General features: G+C 37.3%; 1 protein-coding gene and 1 long non-coding RNA gene across 2 annotated transcripts; one reads left to right on the top strand and one right to left on the bottom strand.

Annotated features, from left to right (window-relative positions):
• On the bottom strand, window positions 1963–6731 carry LOC107639121 (ATP-dependent zinc metalloprotease FTSH 2, chloroplastic). Its single transcript, XM_016342544.2, has 5 exons — window positions 5845–6731; window positions 3720–4895; window positions 3329–3642; window positions 2991–3231; window positions 1963–2541 (listed from the first exon to the last, which is right to left on the bottom strand). Exons 2-5 carry the CDS (start codon window positions 4893–4895, stop codon window positions 2200–2202), a joined length of 2073 nt encoding a protein of 690 aa, XP_016198030.1. The 5' UTR covers window positions 5845–6731; the 3' UTR covers window positions 1963–2199.
• On the top strand, window positions 23709–24435 carry LOC110270568. The gene is made up of 2 exons (XR_002360207.1): window positions 23709–23935; window positions 24019–24435. It is a non-coding gene; the product is annotated as an uncharacterized LOC110270568 (long non-coding RNA).

Below are 25983 nucleotides of genomic sequence, written 5' to 3'. Positions count from 1 at the left end.
GGCTGACCGGCGAAGGTGGAGGCATGTCAAGCTAAGCGGCGGAGGGGAGGACCGTCGGGATGAACGACGGTGTGAGTAGAGGAGGGAGAGGAGGGTTGAGATGAAATGAGAACGTGATGTGACGGTATATTAAGAGGATGTTACGTTGTCTAATTCTAATAATTTAAATTTAAAAATTGATTATTCTAATAAATTGAGAATCTGATTTTAATAATTAATTTAACTTTTTTTAAACTGTTATTCACATGGTTCAATATTTACATTGTTTACTTATACTTTTTCTATTTTTAATATGATGAATTCTATGACACATTTGTTGTGATGCCTAAATTATTTAATTTACTTTTTAAAATAAAAAATAAAATATTTAAAATAAAAAATTAATTATTTAAAATTTATTAAATATTATCTATTTACCTTATTTAGTAATTTAGGCACAATATTAAAGGCATTATAGCACTCACCTTTCATATTGCTAAATATGTATAGTTAGTTAATATCAAATGATATCGGTATGTTATGGAGATAACCCCATAAAGTTATTCACAAAATACAATAAAACCCTAATGAATGGCATAGGCACATAACCATCATATTATATTATTATCTCATTCTATTTTTGCAACTAGAAATCTAGAATGTGGGTGGGTGGTGGTGGCGCCGTGGTGGATTGAGAATAATGGCAACTACTTAGGTTGTGAAACATGCTCTATTATAAAATGCATATAAAATTAGGATTGGGAATTGCATTTGTTGGGAAAAAGAATTGAGTGCCAAGAATTTGATTTGGGATTATATTCAAAAGTACACTTTAACCCAATTAATTCTTGCATATGACCTACCTTAGCCTATATTTGTGCTCTTTGCCAAAATCCTCAAAAGCCTTGCCTACCTATAAATCTATAATCCAATGAATGAGTCACTTGATGACTAGCAAAGTGACTTAGCTATTTTATCATCTTCCCCTATACCTTCTATATCTCCTATTATTGCTGTGGTTCTGGTCCTTTCATTCATGAAACATTGTTGGTACTAAAATTGTTTAGGATTAACTCATCTAAAGATCAAACATCTAAATATATCACCTCACATCCAAGACTAAGTATTTGAAGCATAGAACTAGATATTTGTGTAAAAGGTAATACATATGCACTAAGAATTTAATTTTAATACATTCTAAAACAGTTTTACATATGCATCTAATCATGTAGCACCATATCATAAAAAATAACAGTTTTTTTTTTTTGTCCACAGTATCTCCCAACCCGACAGATCAAGGACTAATCTGTCGCGGATCTGAGCTCCATTTAAGGGTCTGCCGCTGGCCAATGGGTTGCTGCATGCACAAGGCGGGATTCAAACTCCCGACACTTGCTTAAGCGGACGAGTGAGCTGATCACTCGACCAACCCAAATTGGTTAATAACTATTATTTTTATTAACCAAGTAAATAGTCATCCAAAAAGACGAATGTGATTGTACGATTATGTAAAATATTTTATACTGTTAGTGCATCAATATTAAACTCTATGTAATAAATATTGTATGCATCAAACCTTTAAATATAACTATTGTAAATAAATTTAAAACAAAAACGGCTCTACAAAATTGCAAAAAACCTTAAAATTTGAGAAGGTCTCATCATTATTTTTGACAAAATTAAAAGTAAAGATAACATATTTGGGACATAATTAGACGAAAATACATTAAAACAACATGGATATTTACTTTAAACGTTTCAAACAAAAATAATACTTTGGGTTCTAATTTATAATAAGAATTATCAAGTATTTAAAAAGATTTTTTTATGACGATATCTTCAAATAATATAGGACTTTTAATAATTGTCATTTGTAAAAACAATAACATAATAAAATAAGAATAATTTCAATATCCCTTAACAATAAATACTACTCTCGTCATCATGGAACATCAAAGAACACCTTCGAAGGACAGCCATAGATGAAAGAAAAGCTCCAAAGAAACTAAGAAAGTCAGCATAAAAAATTTCCTTTTTGGACAGACTAAAATGACTGATGAAACATTTCCTTTTTGGTATAGTTTCTGTTGGATGCACAAAGTGGGAAAAAAATATGGAAAGAAAAGAAAATATTCAAGTCAAAAAATATATATTACATTATATTTTACAGTTTGAGAAAAATTTAATATCTAGCGAGCTAAGCTATGTGGCATTGATTTTTCAAACAGTGACTGGTGAGGGAGTTGAAGGAGGGACCCGATTTTCAGCCGGAATTTCGACAAACTCGGATAGCAGAGCTCGGAATTCATCGCCCGTCATTGTCTCCTTCTCCAGAAGGACATCCACAATCTTATCAATTGCTTCACGGTTGTTCCTTATATGTTCCAATGCAATTTCATATGCTTCATCTGAGAGCCTCTTGATAGCGGCGTCAATGTCTTCGGCGAGCTTTTCTGACATCGAGTTTCTAGCCATCATTCTCATAATGACATCTGCGCTTTGAGCCGAGGCATCCATGAGTGACCAAGGACCAATATCAGACATTCCAAATGTGGTAACCATCTGTGGGAGTATCATTTGCATTTATTCAGTACAATCATCATGAAGTTCTAATCAGAATTATATGGTCTAAAAAAATAACATAAAATTGGTGATGAAAATTATGAGCTAACTCATTCTTTCAATTAAATTTGAAATCAACCATACTACATGTACACTAAAAATCAACCACACGTATAGAATACACATTGAAAATGTGTGAAACAATACACATATTAATACACAAAAGCATAGTGATTGATTTAGTTGCTGATTTTTTGTGTACACATAGCACTTCTGATCTGCTATATATCATTTGACATTTTTAGGTATTAATTAAAGTTAACAAATAAAATAAACCTTAAAAAATCCAGCAAAGAATATGAACAAATCAAGACGAAATTACCAATTACATAGGATGATGAATAGTTAAAACGTTCACCACGCAGATAATAATGTTAAAAAACAAGTACCTGTTTGGCCAAACCGGTTATTTGCTGCAAATCACCAGCTGCTCCAGTTGTAACCTCAGGCTCACCAAAAATAACTTCCTCTGCAGCTCTACCACCTAGTCCACCAACAATTCTCGCGAAGAGTTGCTGTTTGGAAATTAGAGTTGGGTCGTCATTAGGGATGAACCAAGTAAGACCCCGAGCTTGCCCACGAGGAACTAGCGTCACCTTTTGTACAGGGTCATGACCAGGAGTCAAAGTTCTGCAAGTAGAACAGATTCATGTTTCAGGCTTCTAAATGTTAACAATAATTTTTTCTGCGTTCATGCTCATAAATTATAGTTTGGTTTCTTTCTTACCCGCAAATGGCATGCCCAACTTCATGATATGCCACTAGACTTTTGCTCTTCCCATCTGTCATCACTGTTCCTTCCATTCCAGCAACAATTCTATCAATTGAATCATCAATCTCTTTCGAAGAAATTGCCGTCTTCCCACGCCTACCGGCCAATATAGCAGCTTCATTCATTAGATTTGCAAGATCTGCTCCACTAAAACCAGGTGTTCTCATTGCAATTACCTCGAGAGAAACATCACCTTCAAACTTTTTGTTGCTGCCATGAACCTTGAGGATCTCAGTCCTTCCACGAATGTCTGGAACATCAACTGTCACCTGCAAAAGAGTCATGTTCAGCAATTTATTCTTGAATAACTGCATGAAGCATTTCCTAACATAATTAAAAATCTTACCTGTCTATCAAACCGTCCAGGTCTCAATAAAGCAGAGTCAAGAATGTCAGCTCTGTTAGTTGCTGCAATGACAATGATACCGGTATTACCCTCGAACCCATCCATTTCTGTCAAAAGTTGGTTGAGGGTCTGTTCTCTTTCATCATTCCCTCCTCCAATTCCAGTACCTCTTTGCCTTCCAACAGCATCGATTTCATCAACAAAAACAATGCAAGGAGCATTCTCTTTGGCCTTCTTGAATAAATCACGAACACGAGAAGCACCAACACCAACAAACATCTCAACAAACTCAGAACCTGAGATGGAGAAGAATGGGACACCTGCTTCCCCTGCAATAGCCTTGGCTAACAGCGTCTTACCGGTTCCTGGAGGACCAACAAGAAGAACTCCTTTCGGTATGCGAGCCCCAACAGCAGTGAACCTCTCAGGCTTCTTCAGAAACTCCACTACCTCCATAAAGTCCTGTTTAGCTTCATCCACCCCAGCAACATCATCAAATGTCACTCCGGTATTAGGTTCCATTTGAAACTTAGCCTTAGATTGACCAAAAGCAAGAGGAAATCCAGGCCCACCAGGACCTCCCATCCCACCAGATGATCTTCTTGAAAGAAGGAACAATCCTCCGATCAATATTAGAGGGAAAGCAAGATTCCCAATCAGGTTAAACAATAGATTGCCCGACTCTTCTTGGGCATTATGAGCTGCAAAGTCAATATTCTTTTCCCTGAATTTCTGTAGAAGCTCTTGGCTAAGTCCTGGAAGTTGAACTCGCACTCGTTGCACCCTATTACCCAACTCAGGAGAAACAGCCTCTACAACAGCTATTGTTCCGTTCTCAAACAAATCCACTTTTTTAACTCTATCTTTGTCTAAATACTCAAGAAATCTAGAATAAGACATTCTGGAGGAGGAAACCCCTTGTTCATCGGCGAAAGCTTTCCCACTTCCCAATAATGCAGGTAGCCCAACTCCCACATTCAACAATTTAAGAAACTCCCTCCTCCCTTCATGCTTCCTTTGATCCAAGGATGCATTTACAGATTTGACCCTTGGTTCTTTATTCGCTGATGAAAGTCTACGAGATGAGAAGAGATATCTCCCGTTGAAGTCAAGAGTTATTTTGCCGCTTTGCATAGATAAACCACTTCCACCAAGACAGGCCAAAGAGGCTGCCATCTGCATCAACAAGAGTATCGAAAATAAATTATGAAATGCTGATTAGTTCAGTGGTTAGCAGGAAAGAAATTTTGAATAAATACCATTTGTGATCTCAACTGCTTTCTTAATACTTATTACACAAACCAATAGAGTGAATTCAACATATACAAAAAATCGTCTAAACTTAAGATCAGAAAATTTATGGACACTATCTAGCCCTAGAAGCACAAAACCATAAAACCAATTACAGAACTAAAAGCAGCCTCTGATATGAGTAAAATTATGCAAGTAAGGTACAACACTCTGAAAGTTACCCCCCACAAACCCTAAATTCTTGTTTTTCTCCTTTACTAGTGAATCAAAATATCAAATCATGCATCACATATACATACTAAATTTCACATAGCAACTTCACTTATAAATTATCAACATTAGCTTGTGAAAATTCTTCTACCAATCCATTTAACAAGGAAAAACGTGTCAACTAGAAACCCAAGTACGAAAAATAAATCTCCAAGATCTATGTGGCTTCATAATCTAACAAATGATTAAAGCCCAAGAAACTACTCAAGTACAAGTGACTAGTGACAGCTCACTTTTTCATGTGACGGAACCAAAAATAAATCATTAATTCATACATGAAAGATTTAAATCCACATCAGCTCCAATAAATACACACAATTATAAGAGCAACTATTCAATTGGTACAGAGCCTCTATGACTGTTTCTCCAAGCAATTCTCAGTTCAGTTAGTTAAAAAAAAGTACACCTTCAATTTTCCAAATACAGAAACTTTAGCTCAAAGGGTCCCCCATTAACAGCTCAAGAACTCAAACGATCAAACAAGAAGAACAATAATTAACAAACAAGATAACAAAGACAAAAGCTAAAGATATTAAGAGCCAAGTGTTCACAGAGATGTCACAGACCCATCGAAATTGGAAGGCAAATGAAGAATCCAACATACCTTAGAAATGAAGAATCAGAGGGATGTGGAGTCAGTGGAGAAGAGAAGTGAGGGGGGAACGAGAAGGTAAGGGCCTGTTTGGGGCACAAAGAAAGTAAGAGAAGAGACGTGTTTGGGTTTGTATTAGAAACTAGGAGAGTGAGCTCAAAGACAATTTAGAAATGGATGTGCCTCAATAAATATATACGTGGCATTTTCCTAATGGTTTGCATTCTTTGTTTTTCCCTAATGGCTAATTTTTTTTTTTAGTTGAGACTTTCAAGTTACAAGTCTTTTTACGTGTACAAGTTAGATGGTTAGATCTCTTTTGCATCTGAGGTTGAGGTGACAATGATTTCTCCGGAAAAAAACCTAGACCTTCCTGTTTTAAATTGATGCATAATCTCGTGTTTAAATATTGGGATTCGCAAGTCTATGTTTTGACCAAGAGAGAAAGATCTCTCGTTAAGAAGCACAAAAAAAGTGAAAACAAGAGAAGAGGTTGATCTCAATTAACCTAGTGAAGACATGGAGGTCACTATAAAGTGATAAAAGTGTCATATAAAAGACTCCCTCGTAACACCCATAGGTCCTCGTATCGAGGATGATTCCACCTTCATAAAGGACATTGATGAAGATGTTCCAAAGAAGATAAGTGATATAAAGAGATGGACAAGGAGGATGACAAAGATGCTCCCTTCGATCCATGTTCCACGATTCCCCTCTCAAAAGAAGAGTTTAACGATTAGTGCAAACCGTGGTAATCAACGGTGATGGTCAGAGTCTTGGGCAAGCGTGTGAATCTTGTCTTTATGGAGCAATGTCTCAAAAGAGATTGGACTAAAAAAATATACGATAAATATTATAGATATGGATTATGATTATTTTTTGGTTCATTTTTTAGATATAGAAGATTATTTTCACGCATCAATGGAACGACTGTGGATAATAATTGGTCACTATCTCATCGCACAACAACAAAAATCATTATTTTTCGTCTCTGAAAAACAAATTACCAAAATTGCTGCTTAGGTTTGGATCCCTAACATCCCAATAGAACTTTATCATCTCAAATTTTTTCGGAAGGTAGGTTCCACTATTGGGCACATGTTAAAAATTGATAGTATAACATCTATTCGCTCTAAGAAAAAATTTGCACATAAGAAAAAATTTGCACATATTTGTGTTGAACTGAATCTAACAAAAAAAATTGGTTCCTAGAATTGCAGTTTTGGGATACAAATTAAACATCGAGTACAAGGGTCTCTATCAAATATGTTTTGCTTGTGAGAAGTATGGTCATAGATCATATCAATGCAGTGAGGCTCCGATTATCATCTCCGACGACCAGAAAACAAAGAACACCGGTTAATTCCGGCGAAGGGACTACTTCTAGCGAGAATATGACTCCTAACGAAAAATGGTAACAATAACGGTAAGAAATCAAAATCTGATCCTCAGCACATTCAGCGGCATTCTCAATTCCCTCCAGATTTTGGACCTTGGATGATGGTTAAGAGACCTATTAGAAGAAAGAAGGAATCTACTATCCAAGAAAAATATACAAGCAATCATGATAATAATTCAGTTTATAATTTAGATGGAGAGAATAATGGAGGCAGGCAAGATATAGAAAATGGGTTACGTTTTATGGCATTGCATGAGGATGAAGAGGTAGTCAAATGTCAAAGAGAATCAAAAGACTAGAACTAATTCTAATGGAAACATGGAGGAGGGGCCTAATAACATTAAGGCCCAAAATGCTATGGTCAAATTTCGACCCATGCAAAAAAAAAATTCTCAAGTCCAGTGTAAGCAAGAACCTACAAGACTCCAAGAAAATGATTAACTCAAAACTTGGGCCTATTAATAATCCAAAAGGGTTCAAGCTTAACAATAAGTAAGTTGTGAAAGCTATTCCTCATATTCGTGAGGCACCTCGAGTGATTATTCCCATGGCGACCAAAGTGAAGAGTTCAAATGCTAAGAAAATAGAGATTATGGTTATGTAAAATATGAGGCAAACGGTAAATGATGAATGACAAGCTTTCGAAGCATCCAAGCAAATCAAGAATGTGATAGAACAATTTGTTGTTAGAAATGACTTCCTTAATCAAACCCAAAATCCTTCTTCTAAATTGGGGTTAGGGATTGGGGAAGCAGAAAATCCAAGTCGACCTCCAGATATAATCATGGGACACGGGAGACTTTGTAAATGTTAGCAAGGAAGCAGGGGCCCGTCCCTTATGGCAAGTCCATTTTGGTTCAGGTGGCTCATGCCCAGTGATGTATTGGGCAGTGACCTCCCCCCCATCTTCTTTTGTTTATGATGAATATTTTCTAGTGGAATTGTCGTGGTGCTGTAGCAGGTATTTTTCCTCTCTTGTTAAAGACTTGTGTAGAGAATACAATTATAATCTTCTTATTCTTTTTGAAACTCACATAAGTAGTACGTGTGGTAGCTCTGTCCGTAACAAAATGGGGTTTGATATGCGCTTATAATGGAAGCTAATGGGCACTCCAATGGTATTTGGGTGTTATGGAATGATAATTTCTAGGATATTGAGATTATAGAACATAATAGACAGATGATTCATATGAAGGTTACGGATAGAAATTTTTGCACTTGGTTTCTAACTAGCGTCCTCAAAGGATTGGGTGCTGAATTTTGTGGAACAATCTTCTAAATTTGGCTAGTAATATTAATCAACCTTGGTGTTTAATGGGTGACTTCAACGCCATTTTTCCATAATCATGAACGACAAGATGGGTATTCTAGAATTACGGATGGTGCTTGTGGTGATTTTCAATCATGTGTCTGACTTTGGATTACTTGATTTGGGATACATTGGATGGTTTTTTACCTGGAAGAGAAGTAATTTGGTGGAGAGACTTGATAGAAGCTTGACGGAGAAAAATTATCGGTAAAGAATTTCACAAAAATGTCGCATTGCAAGTATAGTTTTAAACCAACAAATTATCTCCGGTCAATGTTTAAATTGTTTGTCACAAATACAAATCCAATAAAATTAACCGAAATATTCAAACCTCGGGTCATCTCTCAAGGAATTGCAAGAAAGTGTAGTTTATTATTGGTTATGGAAAAGTATATTTTTGGGGTTTTTGAAATAAGGAACAAGAAAATATAGATTAAACTAATAACTAAGAAAGCTCTTAGCAAGGATTGAGAATTAGAAGTCCTATCCTCATTCTCATCGTCAATTGTGATGGTAAATGTGAATTGCCTTCACTTAGTTAACCTCTAACCAATGGAGGAAGGTCAAGTGCATGCAATTAGCTTGAGTTCACAAGTCGTAGTCAACTCATAGTGAGAGACTAGCTTTGGTGAAGTTCAAGCTAACCGTATGCACTTGACCTTTCTCCATTGGTTAGAGGTTAACTAAGTAAAGACAATTCACATTTACCATCACAATTAACGATGATAATGAGAATATGACTTCTAACTCTCAATCTTTGCTAAGAGCTTTCTTAGTTATTAGTTTATTTTTATCGCAATCTATATTTTCTTGTTTCTTATTTCAAAAACCCAAAAAATATAATTTTCCAAAACCAATAATAAACTACACTTCCCTGCAATTCCATGAGAGACGACCCGAGATTTGAATACTTCGGTTAATTTTATTGGGTTTGTATTTGTGACAAACAATTTAAACATTGACCGAGGATAATTTGTTGGTTTATAACTATACTTGCAACACGACATTTTTGTGAAATTCTTTACTGACAATTTTCCTCCGTTAAGTTTTTGGCGCCGTTGTCAGGAAATTGTAAATGTGTGCCTTATTATTGGTTATTGTGAATATGTTTGCTTTTTGTTTCTTTGTTAGTTGTTTCTAGTTTTAGGAGTTTATTTTCATTATTTCTTATTAGTTTTTGTTTTTATTTTCTCTTGCTACTATAAATTCTCACCCATTTGGCTATGAGTTTGGTTCAAATTATGTTGTAGAGAATGGAAGCTACAATGAGAACATGCATCAAGGATGGGACAATCAAAAGTGGGAGGAGCCTCAAGCTTATAAACAACCCTCTTGGCAACAACCTCCACCAACATACTACGAGCAACAACCATTCCATGATGCATACCAAGACAATGGTTATGGTGGACCTCTTTGTGACAATCAACAACCACCACCATATGCCTATGAACCCCCTCTTCAACATAGTTTTGAACCACCATACTCACAAGCCCCCTACTGCCAAACACCTCCATATGATCCTAATCCTTATCCCCCATACCAACTGCCATATGAGCCATACTTATCACCACCCACATTTCAACCCAATTACTCCCAAGAACCACCACCTCAATATATACCACCTCCAATGTATGTGAACTTTCAACCACAAGATAAATTTTTCTTACCATCACAACCCTCCATAGGGGAATGTCCATATCCATCAATCCAAGAGCAATATGATCCTAATTATGTTAGCCAAGCAGAACAAGAGCCACGGGATGATTTTAAGGAAGCAATGGATCGACTTCAAGCAACCATCCATCAAATGGAGCGAGAGGAAGCCCGAAAAGCACACGAAGCTCTCTTGGCTAACAAATCTCAACTAGAGAACAAGGGACTAGAGTGTGTTGTGCAACAAGTGGAAAAGATGGAGAGTGTTGAACCACCACATCCTTATCATGATGAACCACCCTCCTATTATGAACCCCTTCTCCCAACCGATGAACCCTCATATCCACTCCAGTCTCCAATAGATAATACCCTTGGTGTTCTTCTTCAGTGGCAAAGAGAGATGCAAAGGACGACACTAGAGTTCATAGCTACCTTGACCGAGGTAGTAGATAATTTAGCTTCACTACACTTCAACACTCAAAGTACACCCATGGCCGCATGTGGAGAATCAATAGAAGAGTGTAGCATAAAGGAGAGACTAGAAACTCCGGTGGAAAGTGAGGAATGTGGCTTTGTATTGGAATAATTGGAGGAAGCCGTAATTGTTGAAGAGGAAGAAGTGGTTGAAGACTTAGGAGATGCTGAACCTTCATGGAAATCTAGAGTTGCAGAGTATTCCTCCAAGAAGCTTGAAATCGATGTTGAGGAGGCTAGTGCACAACATCCAAGGCATACTCCCTATGAAGAATTGGACGGAATAGATCAAGAGGTAAGTTCCCTTGGTGATGATGATCATGAATCAAGCCATCCTAGTAATGAATTTGCATCCACAAGTGAACCCCTTAAGTTATAAGAGCCTTCTTCCGATGACATTGGAAGCGACGTTGAGGTAGATTCCTCTCAACTTCATCTTTATGATTTGAGTGACGGAGAAGAGTTGGATGAATTCGGTGAATAAGAGCTTGAAAGTGAATAACCTTTTCAAAAGGTGGAAGTCCTTTGGAAAGGTTGGACGGGAGTTGAATATGCTTTGTCAAGATCGTTGGAGACTTCTCTACCTAGGTTGCCATCTACTCCTTTATTTGAGAGGGTAAAACTTATCTCTATTAGCTTTACTGTCCCACTTGAGTATGGTATGCTTGAAACGGATGGCCAACTTAGGAGGTTTTGTGGAATTAAGCATAAGAGAAGGATGTTTAGTGGTTGGAGTTGCAAATCAAGACTTATCAAGGTTGAGACTTTAAGAGCCGGATGCAAGGGTTGGACTAGTGATCAATTGGTTGGATCTAAGGGAAGAGTTTGATACTTCATTGAGAATTCGGATTGCTTGCCACTCGGTTGGAACAATGATGATCCACTTAAAGACGGGTGTAGAAACAAGATTTGGGATCCCGGCATACAAGAGGATCAACTTTGGGAGCTCAAAGCTTGTGAAGAACTTTATCAAGGCTTGGTGAATTCACTTGGAAATTTCGGAGCTTATTGGAAGTCCAAGCGTTGGTGGAAGTTTCAAAATGAGTTCAAGCACAAGCCACCATGACAAGAAGCTCACCAAATGTCTAATTTAAGGACTTTAACTAAAAGTGTTAGGTGGGAGACACCCCACTATGGTAAATTCTTCCCATTTTCTTTTTTATTTATATTGGTAATAAGTGAATTTTCAATTTTAGTTGGGTTTATTTAGTCTATGTTATGGTTTCACTTGTTTAATGATGTCTGGCATTACTCTGGTAGCTTGTTAGTTTCTTATTTAACATAAAAAAGGGCTGTCACGCGTGCGTGTGACCGACGCGTACGCGTCGACGCCCAAATTTGGTTTGTGCCCAAACTGTGCTGGAACGGCGCGACAGCGCGATCTGGACAGAGAATTGTGCCAGGACCGTGCTGGTAGGATGCTAGGCGTATAGCCAACCCCACGCGTGCGCGTCACTGACGCGTACGCGGCATTTGCATTTTTTTACCATCCACGCGTAGGCGTGCACGACGCGTTCGCGTCGACGCCAAAATTTTGATGGTCCAGTATTAAAAATAGAGAGTTGGGCTGCCACTGTGCGAGTGTTGTGCGCGGAGCACAATTCATATCCACGCGTATGCGTGACGGATGCGTACGCGTCACTTCCTTATTCTGCAACCTACGCGTACGTATGGGCGACGCTTATGCGTACGTGGTACGCCAAAATCGTGATTATTTATTTCCTGGCTATAGTGCCAAAAACTTGGTGTGGGAGAACGTGATCTCAAGACTTCTTCACAATTCCGTGTAACTGACCAGCAAGTACACTGGGTCGTCCAAGTAATACCTTACGTGAGTAAGGGTCGATCCCACGGAGATTGTCGGCTTGAAGCAAGCTATGGTCATCTTGTAAATCTCAGTCAGGCAGATTCAAATGGTTATGAGGTTTAAATAATTAAAATATAAATAAAATATAAAATAAGATAGAAATACTTATATAATTTATTGGTGGGATTTCAGATAAGCGTATGGAGATGCTTGTTGCTTCTGAATCTCTGCTTTCCTACTGTATTCATTCAATCATTCATACTCCTTTCCATGGCAAGCTGTATGTTGGGGGATCACCGTTGTCAATGGCTACCGTCCGTCCTCTCAGTGAAAATGGTCCAAATGCGCTGTCACCGCATGGCTAATCATCTATCGGTTCTCACTCATGTTGGAATAGGATCCATTGATCCTTTTGCATCTGTCACTACGCCCAACACTCGCGAGTTTGAAGCTCGTCACAGTCATCCCATCCCAGATCCTACTCGAAATACCACAAATAAGGTTTAGACTTTCCGAATCTCAAGAATGCTGCCAATTGATTCTAGCTTATATCACGAAGACTCTGATCTCAAGGAATTGAAGGCTCTGTTGTCAGGAGAGACAATCAAACGCATGGACCAGGAATCCAAGAGATATGCATTCAAGCTTGAATAGAAAAACAATAGTACTTTGCATTAATTCATGAAGAATATCAGAGCTCCACACCTTAATCTATGGGGTGTAGAAACTCCACCGTTGAAAATACATAAGTGAAAGGTCTAGGCATGGCCGTGAGGCCAGCCTCCAAACGTGTACAATGATCAAAATAATAACATAATATGTAAAATAAATCTCTAAAAGTAGTTTTTTATACTAAACTAGTAACTAGGGTTTACAGAAAATGAGTAACTAAGTGCAGATAGTGCAGAAATCCACTTCCAGGGCCCACTTGGTGTGTGCTTAGCCTGTGCATTGAAGCTTTCACGTGTAGAGACTCTTCTTGGAGTTAAACGCCAGCTTTGGTGCCAGTTTGGGCGTTTAACTCCAGCTTTTATGCCAGTTCTGGCGTTTAACGCCAGAATAGGGTAGAAAGTGGGTGTTCAAATGCCAGTTTGCGTTATCAAAACTCGGGCAAAGTATGGACTATTATATATTGCTGGAAAGCCCAGAATGTCTACTTTCCAACGCAATTAAGAGAGCGCCAATTGGGTTTCTATAGCTCTAGAAAATTTATTTCGAGTGCAGGGAGGTCAGAATCCAACAGCATCTGCAGTCCTTTTTCAGCCTCTGAATCAGATTTTTGCTCAAGTCCCTCAATTTCAGCCAGAAAATACCTGAAATTACAGAAAAACACACAAACTCATAGTAAAGTCCAGAAATATGAATTTTTCTTGAAAACTAATAAAAATATACTAGAAAGTAGCTAGATCCTACTAAAAACTACCTAAAAACAATGCCAAAAAGCGTATAAATTATCCACTCATCAGTACACGTGGGCAACGCTTACGCGTCGCATCATCTTTTACTTTCTTCATCTTTCTTCTCTCCTTTTTTTTTCTACTTTCTTCTCTCGTTCTTCTTTCTTTCTACCTTTCTTATTCTTCATTCATTTCCCTTCTCATCTTTATTCTCCCTCATTTATTGCATTTGCATACTTTTATTTATTGCATTTTAACTTTGTTGCTTGTTCTTATTTTCTTTTCTAAGTTTGATATTATACTATTGGTGTTGACTGTTCTTACTCACTTGTTGCATATTTCTTGCATTGTTTTGGGTGCTTCTTGACTTGTCTGCTATTTACTTGAAATTTCCTTCGCTTTTATTGTTTTCTCACTTGCATGTTGTAGCTACCATGTAGTTGAGAACCTCATTATTACTTGGCATTGGCCCACCCATCTTTTATTTGTTTGCATATCATTGTTGTGGGTTATTCTACTTCATTTTTCTCTTCTTTCAGGATGGCCACCAAGAAGGAAAACGGAAAACTTCCAATTGGGGCAGACAAACAAGTACCGCCGCACAATCTTTGGAGAAAACGCATCAGTTGTAGCAACCCAAGTCCACTTGCACATCTTTGCATGCACCGAGGACAGTGCAATCTTTAAGTGTGGGGAGGTAGATACCGACTTCCGTGGGTAACTACTTCCTGTCTCAACACCAAGGTTTAATCTTCTTTGTTAATTAATTGTTGCATTGCATAATAGATAGCATGAGTAGTTAGTTGCTTGCATTTATGTACTACTTGGTTGAAGTGATGAATTATTTCCCAAGACACTATTTTATAGCATTTCACTAATTTGAATTAAAATTTTTGTTGAACTTGCTTGAAAAAATTTATTTTGGAACATGGTTTAGAGCTCGAACACACAAAACCAGTGAGATTTTGAATCTATTTAATTGGTTGCATCTTATCAACTAATATTTTGTTTTGGTGTGTGTTGTTCCTCTAAAATTGTGATCTTCGTCTAGCTTAATTCTATATTTCCATTGTTTGATGTATGCATACACTTATGTGATTGAGACCTTTGTTTCACTATAGCTCACATACCCATATGGTCTTACCCTTTCATTTTTCTTTGCAACCCAATATTGAGCCTATTTTACCCCATTTATTCTTTACTTTAGCACATCATTAACTCTAAGTGGAAAATAATAATGTCCTTAATTTGAATCCTTGGTTAGCTTAGAATAGTGAGAGTGCTCATGATTTAAGTGTGGAGAAATTGGGTTTGGAAATATTTGGTTTGGAAATTGAGTATGTTAGACTTTTTTGTGAAAATGTGAAAAGAATGTTGAGGACATGTTCATGCATTCAATGCCTTAATCATATGCATTGAGAAAAACAAAAGAAAAGAAAAATAAGAAGAAAAAAGGGAAAAAAAAAGAAAAAGAAAAGAAAAATAGCAAATAATAAAAGGGGACAAAATGGCCCAAAGTAAATGGCGATAGCAATGCATATGTACTGTACTCAAAATTGAGATATATGAATATGTGGAAAACATAGTTAATAGGTAGTTAGATTTTATATTCTGATTACATGGTTGTCTTAAGATAGGTGGAAAGTTTGGGTTAATCAAGGATTCAGATTTTAGTCCACTTGGCCAAATACAATCCTACCTTGACCCTAATCCTATTATAACCCTTGAAAAGACCTCTTGATATGTGTATTTGCGCATTAAATTTTTTTTGATTGGTAGAAGAAGAGCAAGTCTTAGAAAGGAAGATTAGTAGAGAATTGAGATAATCGAACCTTAAACACTAGAGCGATTAGAGTGTATACACTTCCAGTGAGGGTTCGATGCTCGATTCTTTATTTCCAGCTTTCACGAGCTTTCTTCTTGCAAGTCTATTTGTACTTCATTTTATGATTTGAATTAGTGGAATCCAGTTCATATTTATTTTTGGAAGGCTCATTTACTTTTAACCAAATAGGAAAAAACATTTTTCATTTAGTTGCATTCATATAGATAGGTTGTATTTCATAAATTCTACAATTCTTCTTCACCTCCTTTATAGGTTCTCTTGAGCTTAGTATGAGGACATGCTAACGTTTAAGTGTGGAAAGATTTGATGCACCACTATTTCATGGTGCATTTTAGGCTGAATTGAGTGGATTTTATCCATTATTCTCACACTTATTCATATAATTCGCATGTTTTACATTTTCCTTCCTAATTTTGTGCTATGATTGAAAACATGCTTCTTTGGCCTTAAATTTGCTAATTTTAATCCTCTCTTCTTACCATTTGATGCCGTGATATGTTTGTTAAGTATTTTCAGGTTTTATAGGGCAGGAATGGCTTAGAGAATGAAAAGAAGCATACAAAAGTGGAAGAAACACAAGAAATTAAGTATTTCAGAATCTGGTAGCGACGTGCACGCATGGGTGACGCATACGCATGATTGGTGCATTCAGATGACGCGCATGCGTGGCAGACGCCTACGCGTGGCTAATGAAAAGTCTAACGACGCGTACGCGTGGCTGACGCATACGTGTGACGAGCGTCACGTGCTGCAATTTATAGAAAATGCTAGGTCGATTTCTGGGCTGCTTTTGACCCAGTTCCAGGCCCGAAAATACAGATTAGAGGCTGCAGAGTGGAGCTGGAAGGGAATCAATCATTCACTTCTCATTCATTCACATTTTTAGGTTTTAGATGTAGGTTTCTAGAGAGAGAGAGAGAGGCTCTCTCATCTCTCTAGGTTTTAGGATTTTTAGTTTTATTTTTTCTCCAATTTAGATTTTCATCTTGCTTTAATTTAGTTTCTATTCTACATTCTATTATTCTAGTATCTTAGTTTATCTTCTCTTGTTGATTTCTTTGTTTTTCCAATTTAGTTTATGAACTCTTCATGTTAGATTCAATTTTCTATTCAATGCAATTTGAGGTATTTCATGTTTATTGCTTCTTTCTTCATTTGTTATTATTGATTCCTTGCAATTGTTGGTCTTAGATTTTTCATTCTCTTATTACTTTTCTATGCTTTTATTTTGTACCTTCCAAGTGTTTGATAAAATGCTTGGGTAGATTTTAAATTAGATTTTTTATGTTCTTAACTTGGATTGAGTGATGTGGAGACTCTTGAATTGCCAAAGTCTCTTGTTGGTTGGTGATTAAAAGTTGCTAGTTAGCTTGAGTCTCACTAACTCTAGTCTTTGATTAGGATTTGTGAACTCAAGTTGAATTGCTCACTTGACTTTCCTTCAACTATTAACCTCTAAGTTAGTTAACCTCTAATAGTTGAAGGAAAGTCAAGTGAGCAATTCAACTTGAGTTCACAAGTCTTAATCAAAGACTAGAGTTAGTGAAGCTCAAGCCAACTAGCAACTTTCAATCAGCAACCAACAAGAGACTTTGACAATTCAAGAGTCTCCACATCACTCAATCCAAGTTAAGAACATAAAAAATATAATTTAAAATCTACCCAAGTATTTTATCAAACACTTGGAAGGCACAAAATAAAAGCATAGAAAAGTAATAAGAGAATGAAAAATCTAAGACCAACAATCGCAAGGAATCAATAATAACAAATGAAGAAAGAAGCAATAAACATGAAATACCTCAAATTGCATTAAATAGGAAATTGAATCTAACATGAAGAGTTCATAAACTAAATTGGGAAAACAAAGAAATCAACAAGAGAAGATAAACTAAGATGCTAGAATAATAGAATGTAAAATAGAAACTAAATTAAAGCAAGATGAAAATCTAAATTGGAGAAGAAATAAAACTAAAAATCCTAAAATCTAGAGAGGTGAGAGAGCCTCTCTCTCTAGAAACCTACATCTAAAACCTAAAAATGTGAATGAATGAGAAGTGAATGATTGATTCCCTTCCAACTCCACTCTGCAGCCTCTAATATGTATTTTCGAGCCTGAAACTGGGTCAAAAGCAGCCTAGAAATCGCCCCCAACATTTTCTGTAAATTGCAGCACGTGACGCTCGTCACGCGTACGCATCAACCACGCGTACGTGTCGCTGGACTTTTCACTGGCCACGCGTAGGCGTCAGCCACGCGTGCGCATCATCTGTCGAATGCACCAGTCACGCGTATGCGTCGTCCATGCGTGCGCGTTGCTACCGGATTCTAAAATACTCCATTTCTTGTCTTTCTTCCACTTTTGCATGCTTCTTTTCCATCCTCTAAGTCATTCCTACCCTATAAAACCTAAAAATACTTAACAAACATATCACAGCATCGAATGGTAAGAAGAGAGGATTAAAATTAGCAAATTTAAGGCCAAAGAAGCATGTTTTCAATCATAGCACAAAATTAGGAAAAAAAATGTAAAACATACGAATTATATGAATAAGTGTGAGAATAATGGATAAAATCCACTCAATTCAGCTTAAAGTGCACCATGAAATAGTGGTGCATCAAAGCCTCAATAATCTTGATTGGCAACTACAATTTTTTGAAGCCTGTTTGAAGTACTTGCCCATGCTCAAGTTTGACCATGCCCCAATTTGTCTTCAACTCTCTACTAGCTCTTAGGTGAATAGAGGTAGGAGACCTTTTCGGTTTCTTGCCGCATGGATTTCACATCCAGATTTTAATAATTTGGTCATGAATTCTTGGAATGTGAATTTGTCTTGGTCTGTTGGTATCTTTAATTTTAAAAATACTTTTAAAGATTGGAACCATGAGGTCTTTAGAGACATTTTTAAAAAGAAAAGAAGAATTCTCATAAGACTTCAGAAGATTGTCCTAAGCTTGAATTTTAGTAAGAATTTATTTCTAAAAGGCCTTCAAACACAACTCTAAAAAGACTATGAAAAAGTTCTTGCTTTAGAAGAGTTGTTGTGGTATCAAAAATTCAAAGTTAATTGAATTGAATATGACGATAGGAATACTAAATTCTTTCATGGATCAATTATGGTTCGCAGAAGATGCAACAAAGTCAACTCCCTTCTTGATTTTAATAGCAATACGGTTACTGACAAAGACGCCTTGGAGTCCATAGCCTTTACCTTCTTCTCTGATCTTTATATTAATACTATGTCTGATAAGCTTTATATCCACCAAAATTTCTTTCCTACTCTTTGTGCTAAGGATAATAACCTGCTGGACAAAAATATCTCTGATATGGATGTTAAGAACGCCATATTCAACGTGGACATTTTTAAGGTCTCAGGTAGAGATGGAATTTAAGCCATATTTTACAAAAACCAATGGGACAAAGTAGGTGCTAATCTTTGTTCTTTGGTCAAGTAAATATTCCAGAATCCAAAGAGAGTGGGTGATATTAATGAAATGTTAATTTCTCTTATCCCCAAGACTAACCTCATCTCTAGTCTCAAGCAAATGCGATCGATTAGTCTTTGCAATGTGTCCTATAAAGTTGTCACAAATATCATTGCTAACAGGCTTTGAAGAGTTATGAATAAGTTGGTTCAACTCACTCAATGTAGTTTTGTGCCTAGCCGTCAAAGCTCGAACAATATCATTATTACTCAAGAAGTAATACACTTTATGAGAAATAAGAAAGGGTCTAAAGGTTAGATGGTTATCAAGATAGACCTAGAGAAAGCCTATGATCGTCTGAAATAGAGCTTTGTCAGAGATACTCTGAATGATATTGGGCTACCCTCTCATCTTATTAATGTGATCCTCTCATGTATCTCATCTTTCTGTATGCGTGTTCTCTAGAATAATGAGGAGCTGGATGAATTTAAACTGACTAGAGGCATTCACCAAGGAGATCCCATTTCGTCCTATATTTTTATTCTTTGAATCGAGCGCCTCTCACAACTTATTAATGCGGCAGTTGAGCCTGGGTTCTAGAAACCAATTATTCTTAAGAAGAATGGGCCTGCTATTTCTCATCTTTGCTTTGCGAACGACCTGATTCTTTTTGCTAAATCCAATTTAGAACAAGATAAGATCATAAATAAATGTCTTAAGACTTTTTGTGATAGCTCTGGCCAAAAAGTCAATCTTGAGAAGAATAAAGTGTTCTTTTCAAGGAATGTGGGAAATCAAGTCAGAATGGAGATAAGTGACGCTTTGCAGGTTTCCAGGATGGAGGACCTTGGAAAATACCTAGGAGTTCCTCTCATTTACTCTAAAGTCTCAAAGCACAACTTTAGTGACATCATTAATAAGCTAAACTCTCATTTGAACTCATGGAAAGCGTCATCTCTATCTTTATCCGGACAGACCACCCTAGTGAAATATGTCCTATCTTCTATCCCTATTTATACTATGCAATCTGCATTACTTTCATTTTCTACTTGTAATTTTATTGATCATAAATGCAGGAGTTTTCTCTAGAAAGAAAGAGATCAAACCAAGAAGATTCACCTCCTTAACTATGATAATGTCTGCAAACCTAAAAAGCATGGAGGCTTGGGAATTAGAAAATCTAACAAAGTAAATCAAACTTTCATGATGAAAAATGGTTAGGGACTCATTGAAAAGAAAGATACTTTCTGGACTAAGGTCCTAAGATCTATGTATAGTGCAGGTGATGACATCATTCCTAAGGTGGATAGAAGAAGGATCGACTCGAATCTCTAGAAAGGGATTTGTAAAACCTGGCCTGATGTGCAAAGAAATCATATTTGGTGCATTGAGGATGGGACTAGAATTAATTTTTGGGACTATCAGTAGGTGCCCAATATAGAAGAGTTAGAACATCATGCCTCTCGGGTAAGTCAACCCTTGGATTATTCAAGTACACTAAATGATTTTCTTACTATTTTATGTTCTTGGGACACTGAAAAAATGAGGATATGGTTGTCAAATGATATCATCAAAAAGATTACAACAATTTCTCCACCCTCCCCTTGAAAAAGACTTTATCATATTGCCTGGTCATTATCTTCTAATGGTACCTTTGACTTTAGAACGACATACTAGGTTCATTTGGCATTCGAAAGGTCCTGAAAAGATTCGGTCTTTATTATGGCTTGTTGCCAACAATGCCATTCTCACCAATGTTGATAAAAGACGACATCGCCTCTCAACCACTAGAAATTTCCCACGCTGCCATATTAATGATGAAACTGCTCTCTATATTCTCAGAGATTGCACCTTTACTAAGAGTATTGGAATTCTCTTATCCATCCTATGACAACCTATGACTTCTTCAGCCTTAACATTCAAGATTGGTTGCCTAAAAATCTTAGCAGTACAAGAGATTGGCCTTGTATTTTTGGTGTCACACTCTCTTCTTTGTGGTTTTTCAGGAATAAGCTAATTTTTGAGGGAGATGACACCCCTGTCTCGAAAGCAACTGAGATGATCATTAGCAGCCTCTGGCCCCTCCCCGGGTTGCCCCACTAGCTCCAACATCTTCATTAAATGGGAGCTTCCTATTGAAAATTGTGTGAAAATCAATGTAGATAGTTCATATAATGCTCAGACCAGCAATGCCACTTGTAGTGGGGTTTTCAGAAACCACTTTGGCCAGTTCTTGATGGGGTTCTCTTGCAACTTCAAAAGTTGTTCAATTGTGCATGCTAAGCTTTGGAGTGTCCTTCATGGTCTTAAAATTATAGTGGATCACAAGTTAGCCACGTTGTTCTTGAATCTGATTTGGCTTCTGCTATTTAGTTTACTAAGCATGGGTGTTTGGCTTCTCTCCTATGTGCTTCTCTACTAGATGATATTAGTGTTCATGCTTCAAGGATTTTTGACATCTCCTGGACTCATATCCATTGTGAAGCAAACTTTGTTGTTGACCAACTTGCTAAGTAGGCCATGATCTATCCTTAGGTCTGCATTATTTTGAGCCTGCCCCTCCTATTATTAATCAAACCTTGTTAGCTGATTCTTTAGGCGTGTCTAATTTAAGAGACTTTAGACTTTAGTTAGCTTGTTTTGTTTGGGGCCTGATGGAGACCTAAGGGTGTATTGGTAAAGATTTTCCTCAATAAAACTGCGTTGCAAGTATAGCTCTACCAACAACAATCCTCGGGCATCAAATTTAGAAGAGGGATTTGGTTGTCACAAGTTCAACCCCAATAGAAATAACCGAAGTATTCAAACCTCAGGTCGTCTTACATGGAATGGGCAAACATATGCTTCAACATTGGTTAGAAATCCGGGGTTGTGAGTTATGAGCATAAAAATAAATGGAAATCTTAACAAGCAAGTAATCTTAGATTGCTAGAAACTAATTCAATCAACTAAGCAAGATATGAGTGATTTCAAAATAACAAAGTAACATTCAATATGATTCTATTCTAAGCTAAACAGGTAACTATAACTAAGGCAAGTGATTGGGAATTTTGGTTTTCAAGTATGAATAATAAAAGCAACTCTTGGCTAGGCATGGGAATTGGGGTCACCATCCTTATCTAATAACCTTATCATGACAATTATGAGGAACCAAACTCATTAAGTCTACTTCTATACTTGAAGTACGTCAAATGGTTTGGTCAACATCAATCTATAAGTTCTAACCTCACTACTAATTGACTTAGTAGAAGGTTAGCGTCAATGGTTATCAAATTGACCACTAAGGGCTCCCAAATCATCAAATCCATTAGACCCAATGACTCAAGTTTACCCAATTCCTTTGGCCTAGGCCAAGAGTAAAGAAAACTACTTCATAATCAAAGTAAACATTTCATCAAACACATGGTAAGCATTAACAAAAGACATGTTCAAAATAGCAATTAAATTGAAATCAACAAGTACCCACTAACAATTTTCGACATACAATCATCCAAATAACACAATTAAACATAGAAATCATCAATATAACATTAACAAGCCAAGATTCATAACATTCATGAAATGGGTATAAAATGACAATTGACAAGAATTCATAAAGCTATCACAAGATATAAGCAAAATTATACTAGGAAATTCAAATTGAACAATTAAAACTAGTAATTAACAAGATCCAATTCACAATTCAACAAGGGAAGATCAAATTAAAACTAGATCTAGAGAGGAACAAGGGTTTTTCTCTCTAGAAGAATAAAGAACCAAAAACTAGCTAAAAATTGTGTATTCGTGTAAAATGGTTGATCCCCCCTTTTTCCCTAGCATCCTTGGGTCTTTTCCATGCAGAAATAGCTTGAAATTGGGCCTGATAAGCCTCAGAAATTGCCAGGCACGATTTTCTTTAATGAGGTCACGTGCAGCGTCCCATGCGTGCGCGCCGATTGCTTTTTCGATCCTCGCGTGCATGCCAAGTGCGCGTGCGCGTCGATAGGAATCTTCTTATCCGCGCGGATGCGTCCATCCTTGCGCGGCGCTTCCAGCCAACCTCATCCACGCGTGCGCGTGGAGTGCGTGGGCGCGCCAATGCTGCTTTTTTCAAAATTTCAAGTCTTCATGTTCCTCCCTTTTGTACATGCTTTCTTTCTCTCTTCTAAGCCATTCCTACCCTATAATTCCTGAAATCACTCAACAAATACATCACGGCATCGAATGGCAATAGAAGAGGATTAAAATATGGCAATTTTGAGGCAAAATAAGCATGTTTTTCATCATGGGGCAATATTAGGAAGTAAACACAAAACCATGCATTTCTTGTGAATAAGTGTGAGAAATATTGACAAAACCCCCCAAATTCTACACAATATAAACCACAAAATTGGGGTTTATCAGGGCATTTGACCCCCCTTTCTCACAAAAAAATAATGGGATTTGCAATATCTAATATGTGATGATTTTTTTGGGTATTCCAGGGCATCAATTCACAAGAAGATATTCAAATTTTCAACACTTATTTAAGCAGACGAATAAGTGAATCACTCGATTAACCCAACTTAGTTATAAATTATAGATTTTTTTGGACTTGGATATGGGTGGGTAAAAACCCAACCTACACTCAAAAAACCAATCAGAGAATAGGGGCCTAATTCAATTGAATGGGTTTTCCACCCATCAACTAATACACTAACTTAATCCTTCTTCTATTAATGCCACATGTAACACAAGATGGAGGAAGCACATATGTTCTACCCTTCTTCTCGAATGAGCATTTTTCTATGCTGCATCTCGTCACCTTCCTCCATTGGTGCTCCATCTCTCGGTTAATGAGGCTCTTCTGCTCCGAACGATCAATATCCCTACTTCTCTTGGAATCCCCACTGCTTCTAGGCAATGCGCTATCGAGTCTCTTCCTCTCTCAAGTTATTGCCTTCTTTTCTTCACACCTCCGGTTCATGGCCGCTGTAATTTCATGAAACCTCCACAGTTTGCAAGATGCTTTGACTCACTTTACACGGTCTGCATCTCTGCCGGAGTCAGGGATCCCTCCTCAATGACAATTCTTCTAACTGCATCTGGAGGACACACGCACCACCTATGATTGAGACTGTTCAAGCTTGCCAAATTTGCTATCGTGTGAGCCAATTGATTGCCTTCTCTTAGTACCCAGGTAAATCTGCAATTAACGTTCCCCTATTGAAGCTCCCAGATATCTTTAAGTATTGGCAAAATTTTTTCAATTTATGTTCTTGACTTTATTGCTTGAATAATTAATTGGTTGTATGACTCAATCAAAACCTTCTTCAATTGCAAATTCCATATTAGAACCATTGCTTTTCTTATTGCCAAAGCTTCTGTCACCAAACTTGATGCTACTTTCAGTTTATTTGTGGCTCCTATGAGTACCTTTCCATGATGATCTCTGATAATTGTTGCGGTAGCTCCGCATCTTTAATTCCCAGAAAAAAGCCACATCAACATTTACCTTTACCCAACTGTATGAAGGAGGTCTCTAGGTAATACTATGAACTCTGCTTTTTCTGGCTATCTGATTACTGTGATGGTTATTGTAATGACCCAACTTCTAGCCCATCATGACCAAGTCTAGCTCGGCTACAAAGGATGGTGGTGGAGCATCGAGCATCGGTATATCGGGAACCACTTGATCCTCTTCGGGGTTAAACCATGGTGGATACTCGAGTATGTCAATGATCGGAGACTCCGGTATTGTCTCTGCCATGTTTAGAGGGTAAGGCGGAAAAGGATATTGGCCTCTGTCAGGGTGAAGCTCAGATAGCAGTGTATCATAAGGCATGACAGGGTCAACCTCCTGGCTGAGCAGAGGGTGAGAAAAAGGATGGTCAGGAAGATAGAAGGTGTGTGTACGCGGACTACCCTAAAACACCGTGCTCCCCGTCGCAGGGTCCACGTAGCTTTCGTACACTAGGTACTCAAAGAAGATCACGTCGGTCCCCATCTACAGACATGGGAAAAAGGGGTGAGAACCTAAGGTTCCCGTTAGGGTGCTATACGAAAACCTAAGGGGTTTGTAGCCTAAGTCTAATCGTTTATAAGGTCACAACAGTAATTAATCATACAAATAGATGCAATCACAAGTATATAATAGTATAACAGTCACATATACAAATAAGCAGATACAAGCAAGAAAATGCAACAACCAAGTATGATGCATGTCTGATCCTACGTAGGTCATGAGCTCATACGTTGGTTGGCTACCCGTTACCTAGCCCAAGTCTGGATATGGCTACTCCACTGGGTCGGTCGCGCACTGGTGCCCGAAATACAATTCGCGACACTAATAAAGAATGTCCCAAAAATACAAGGTGCTCCAAGTGAGTAACAGTCCATATGACGGACCATCCCCATGTTCATATATTCTCTGGCCAGGCGGGATGGAAGTCCGCTCTGCCAGGTACTTCTTAGCACCTTGGGGTTTACAGTTTCTTCTTCCGCGGCACATCTCAACAAAATTTATTTATAAGGGACTTCTCTTCCCTTCTTCTATAAAAACTTATACCCAATTTTTTCTTGAAATATCTCAGTCATGTTACATTTTCTCTTTTTGCCCCTTTTATTTGACTTCTCTTTTTACCGTTTTTATTAAGTTTTTAAAGATGCTTTCACCACTAATGTTATTATTTTACCATTGTATCTTTGTATTTTTTCTAATAGACATTTTCTCTTTTATTAAGTTAATTAATCATTTTTAATTTAACTTTATACCTAAAATTACTAATATGACTGGTGCACGAATTGTGAATCACACTTTTCACAACTCGTACCACTAACCAGCAAGTGCACTGGGTCGTCCAAGTAATACCTTACGTGAGTAAA

The sequence above is a fragment of the Arachis ipaensis genome, chromosome B04 (assembly GCF_000816755.2).
Source record: "Arachis ipaensis cultivar K30076 chromosome B04, Araip1.1, whole genome shotgun sequence".
NCBI lineage: Eukaryota > Viridiplantae > Streptophyta > Magnoliopsida > Fabales > Fabaceae > Arachis > Arachis ipaensis.
The sequence above is the reverse complement of the archived record's forward strand: the minus strand, read 5'-3'. Positions and strand labels throughout refer to the sequence as shown.

Coding starts and splice junctions, on each gene's coding strand:
- LOC107639121 (XM_016342544.2), bottom strand. CDS start 4,895: ATGGCAGCCTCTTTGGCCTGTCTTGGTGGAAGTGGTTTATCTATGCAA. Junction 3,643..3,719: donor CTGGACGGTTTGATAGACAG/GTAAGATTTTTA, acceptor ACTCTTTTGCAG/GTGACAGTTGATGTTCCAGA. Junction 3,232..3,328: donor GTTGGGCATGCCATTTGCGG/GTAAGAAAGAAA, acceptor TTCTACTTGCAG/AACTTTGACTCCTGGTCATG.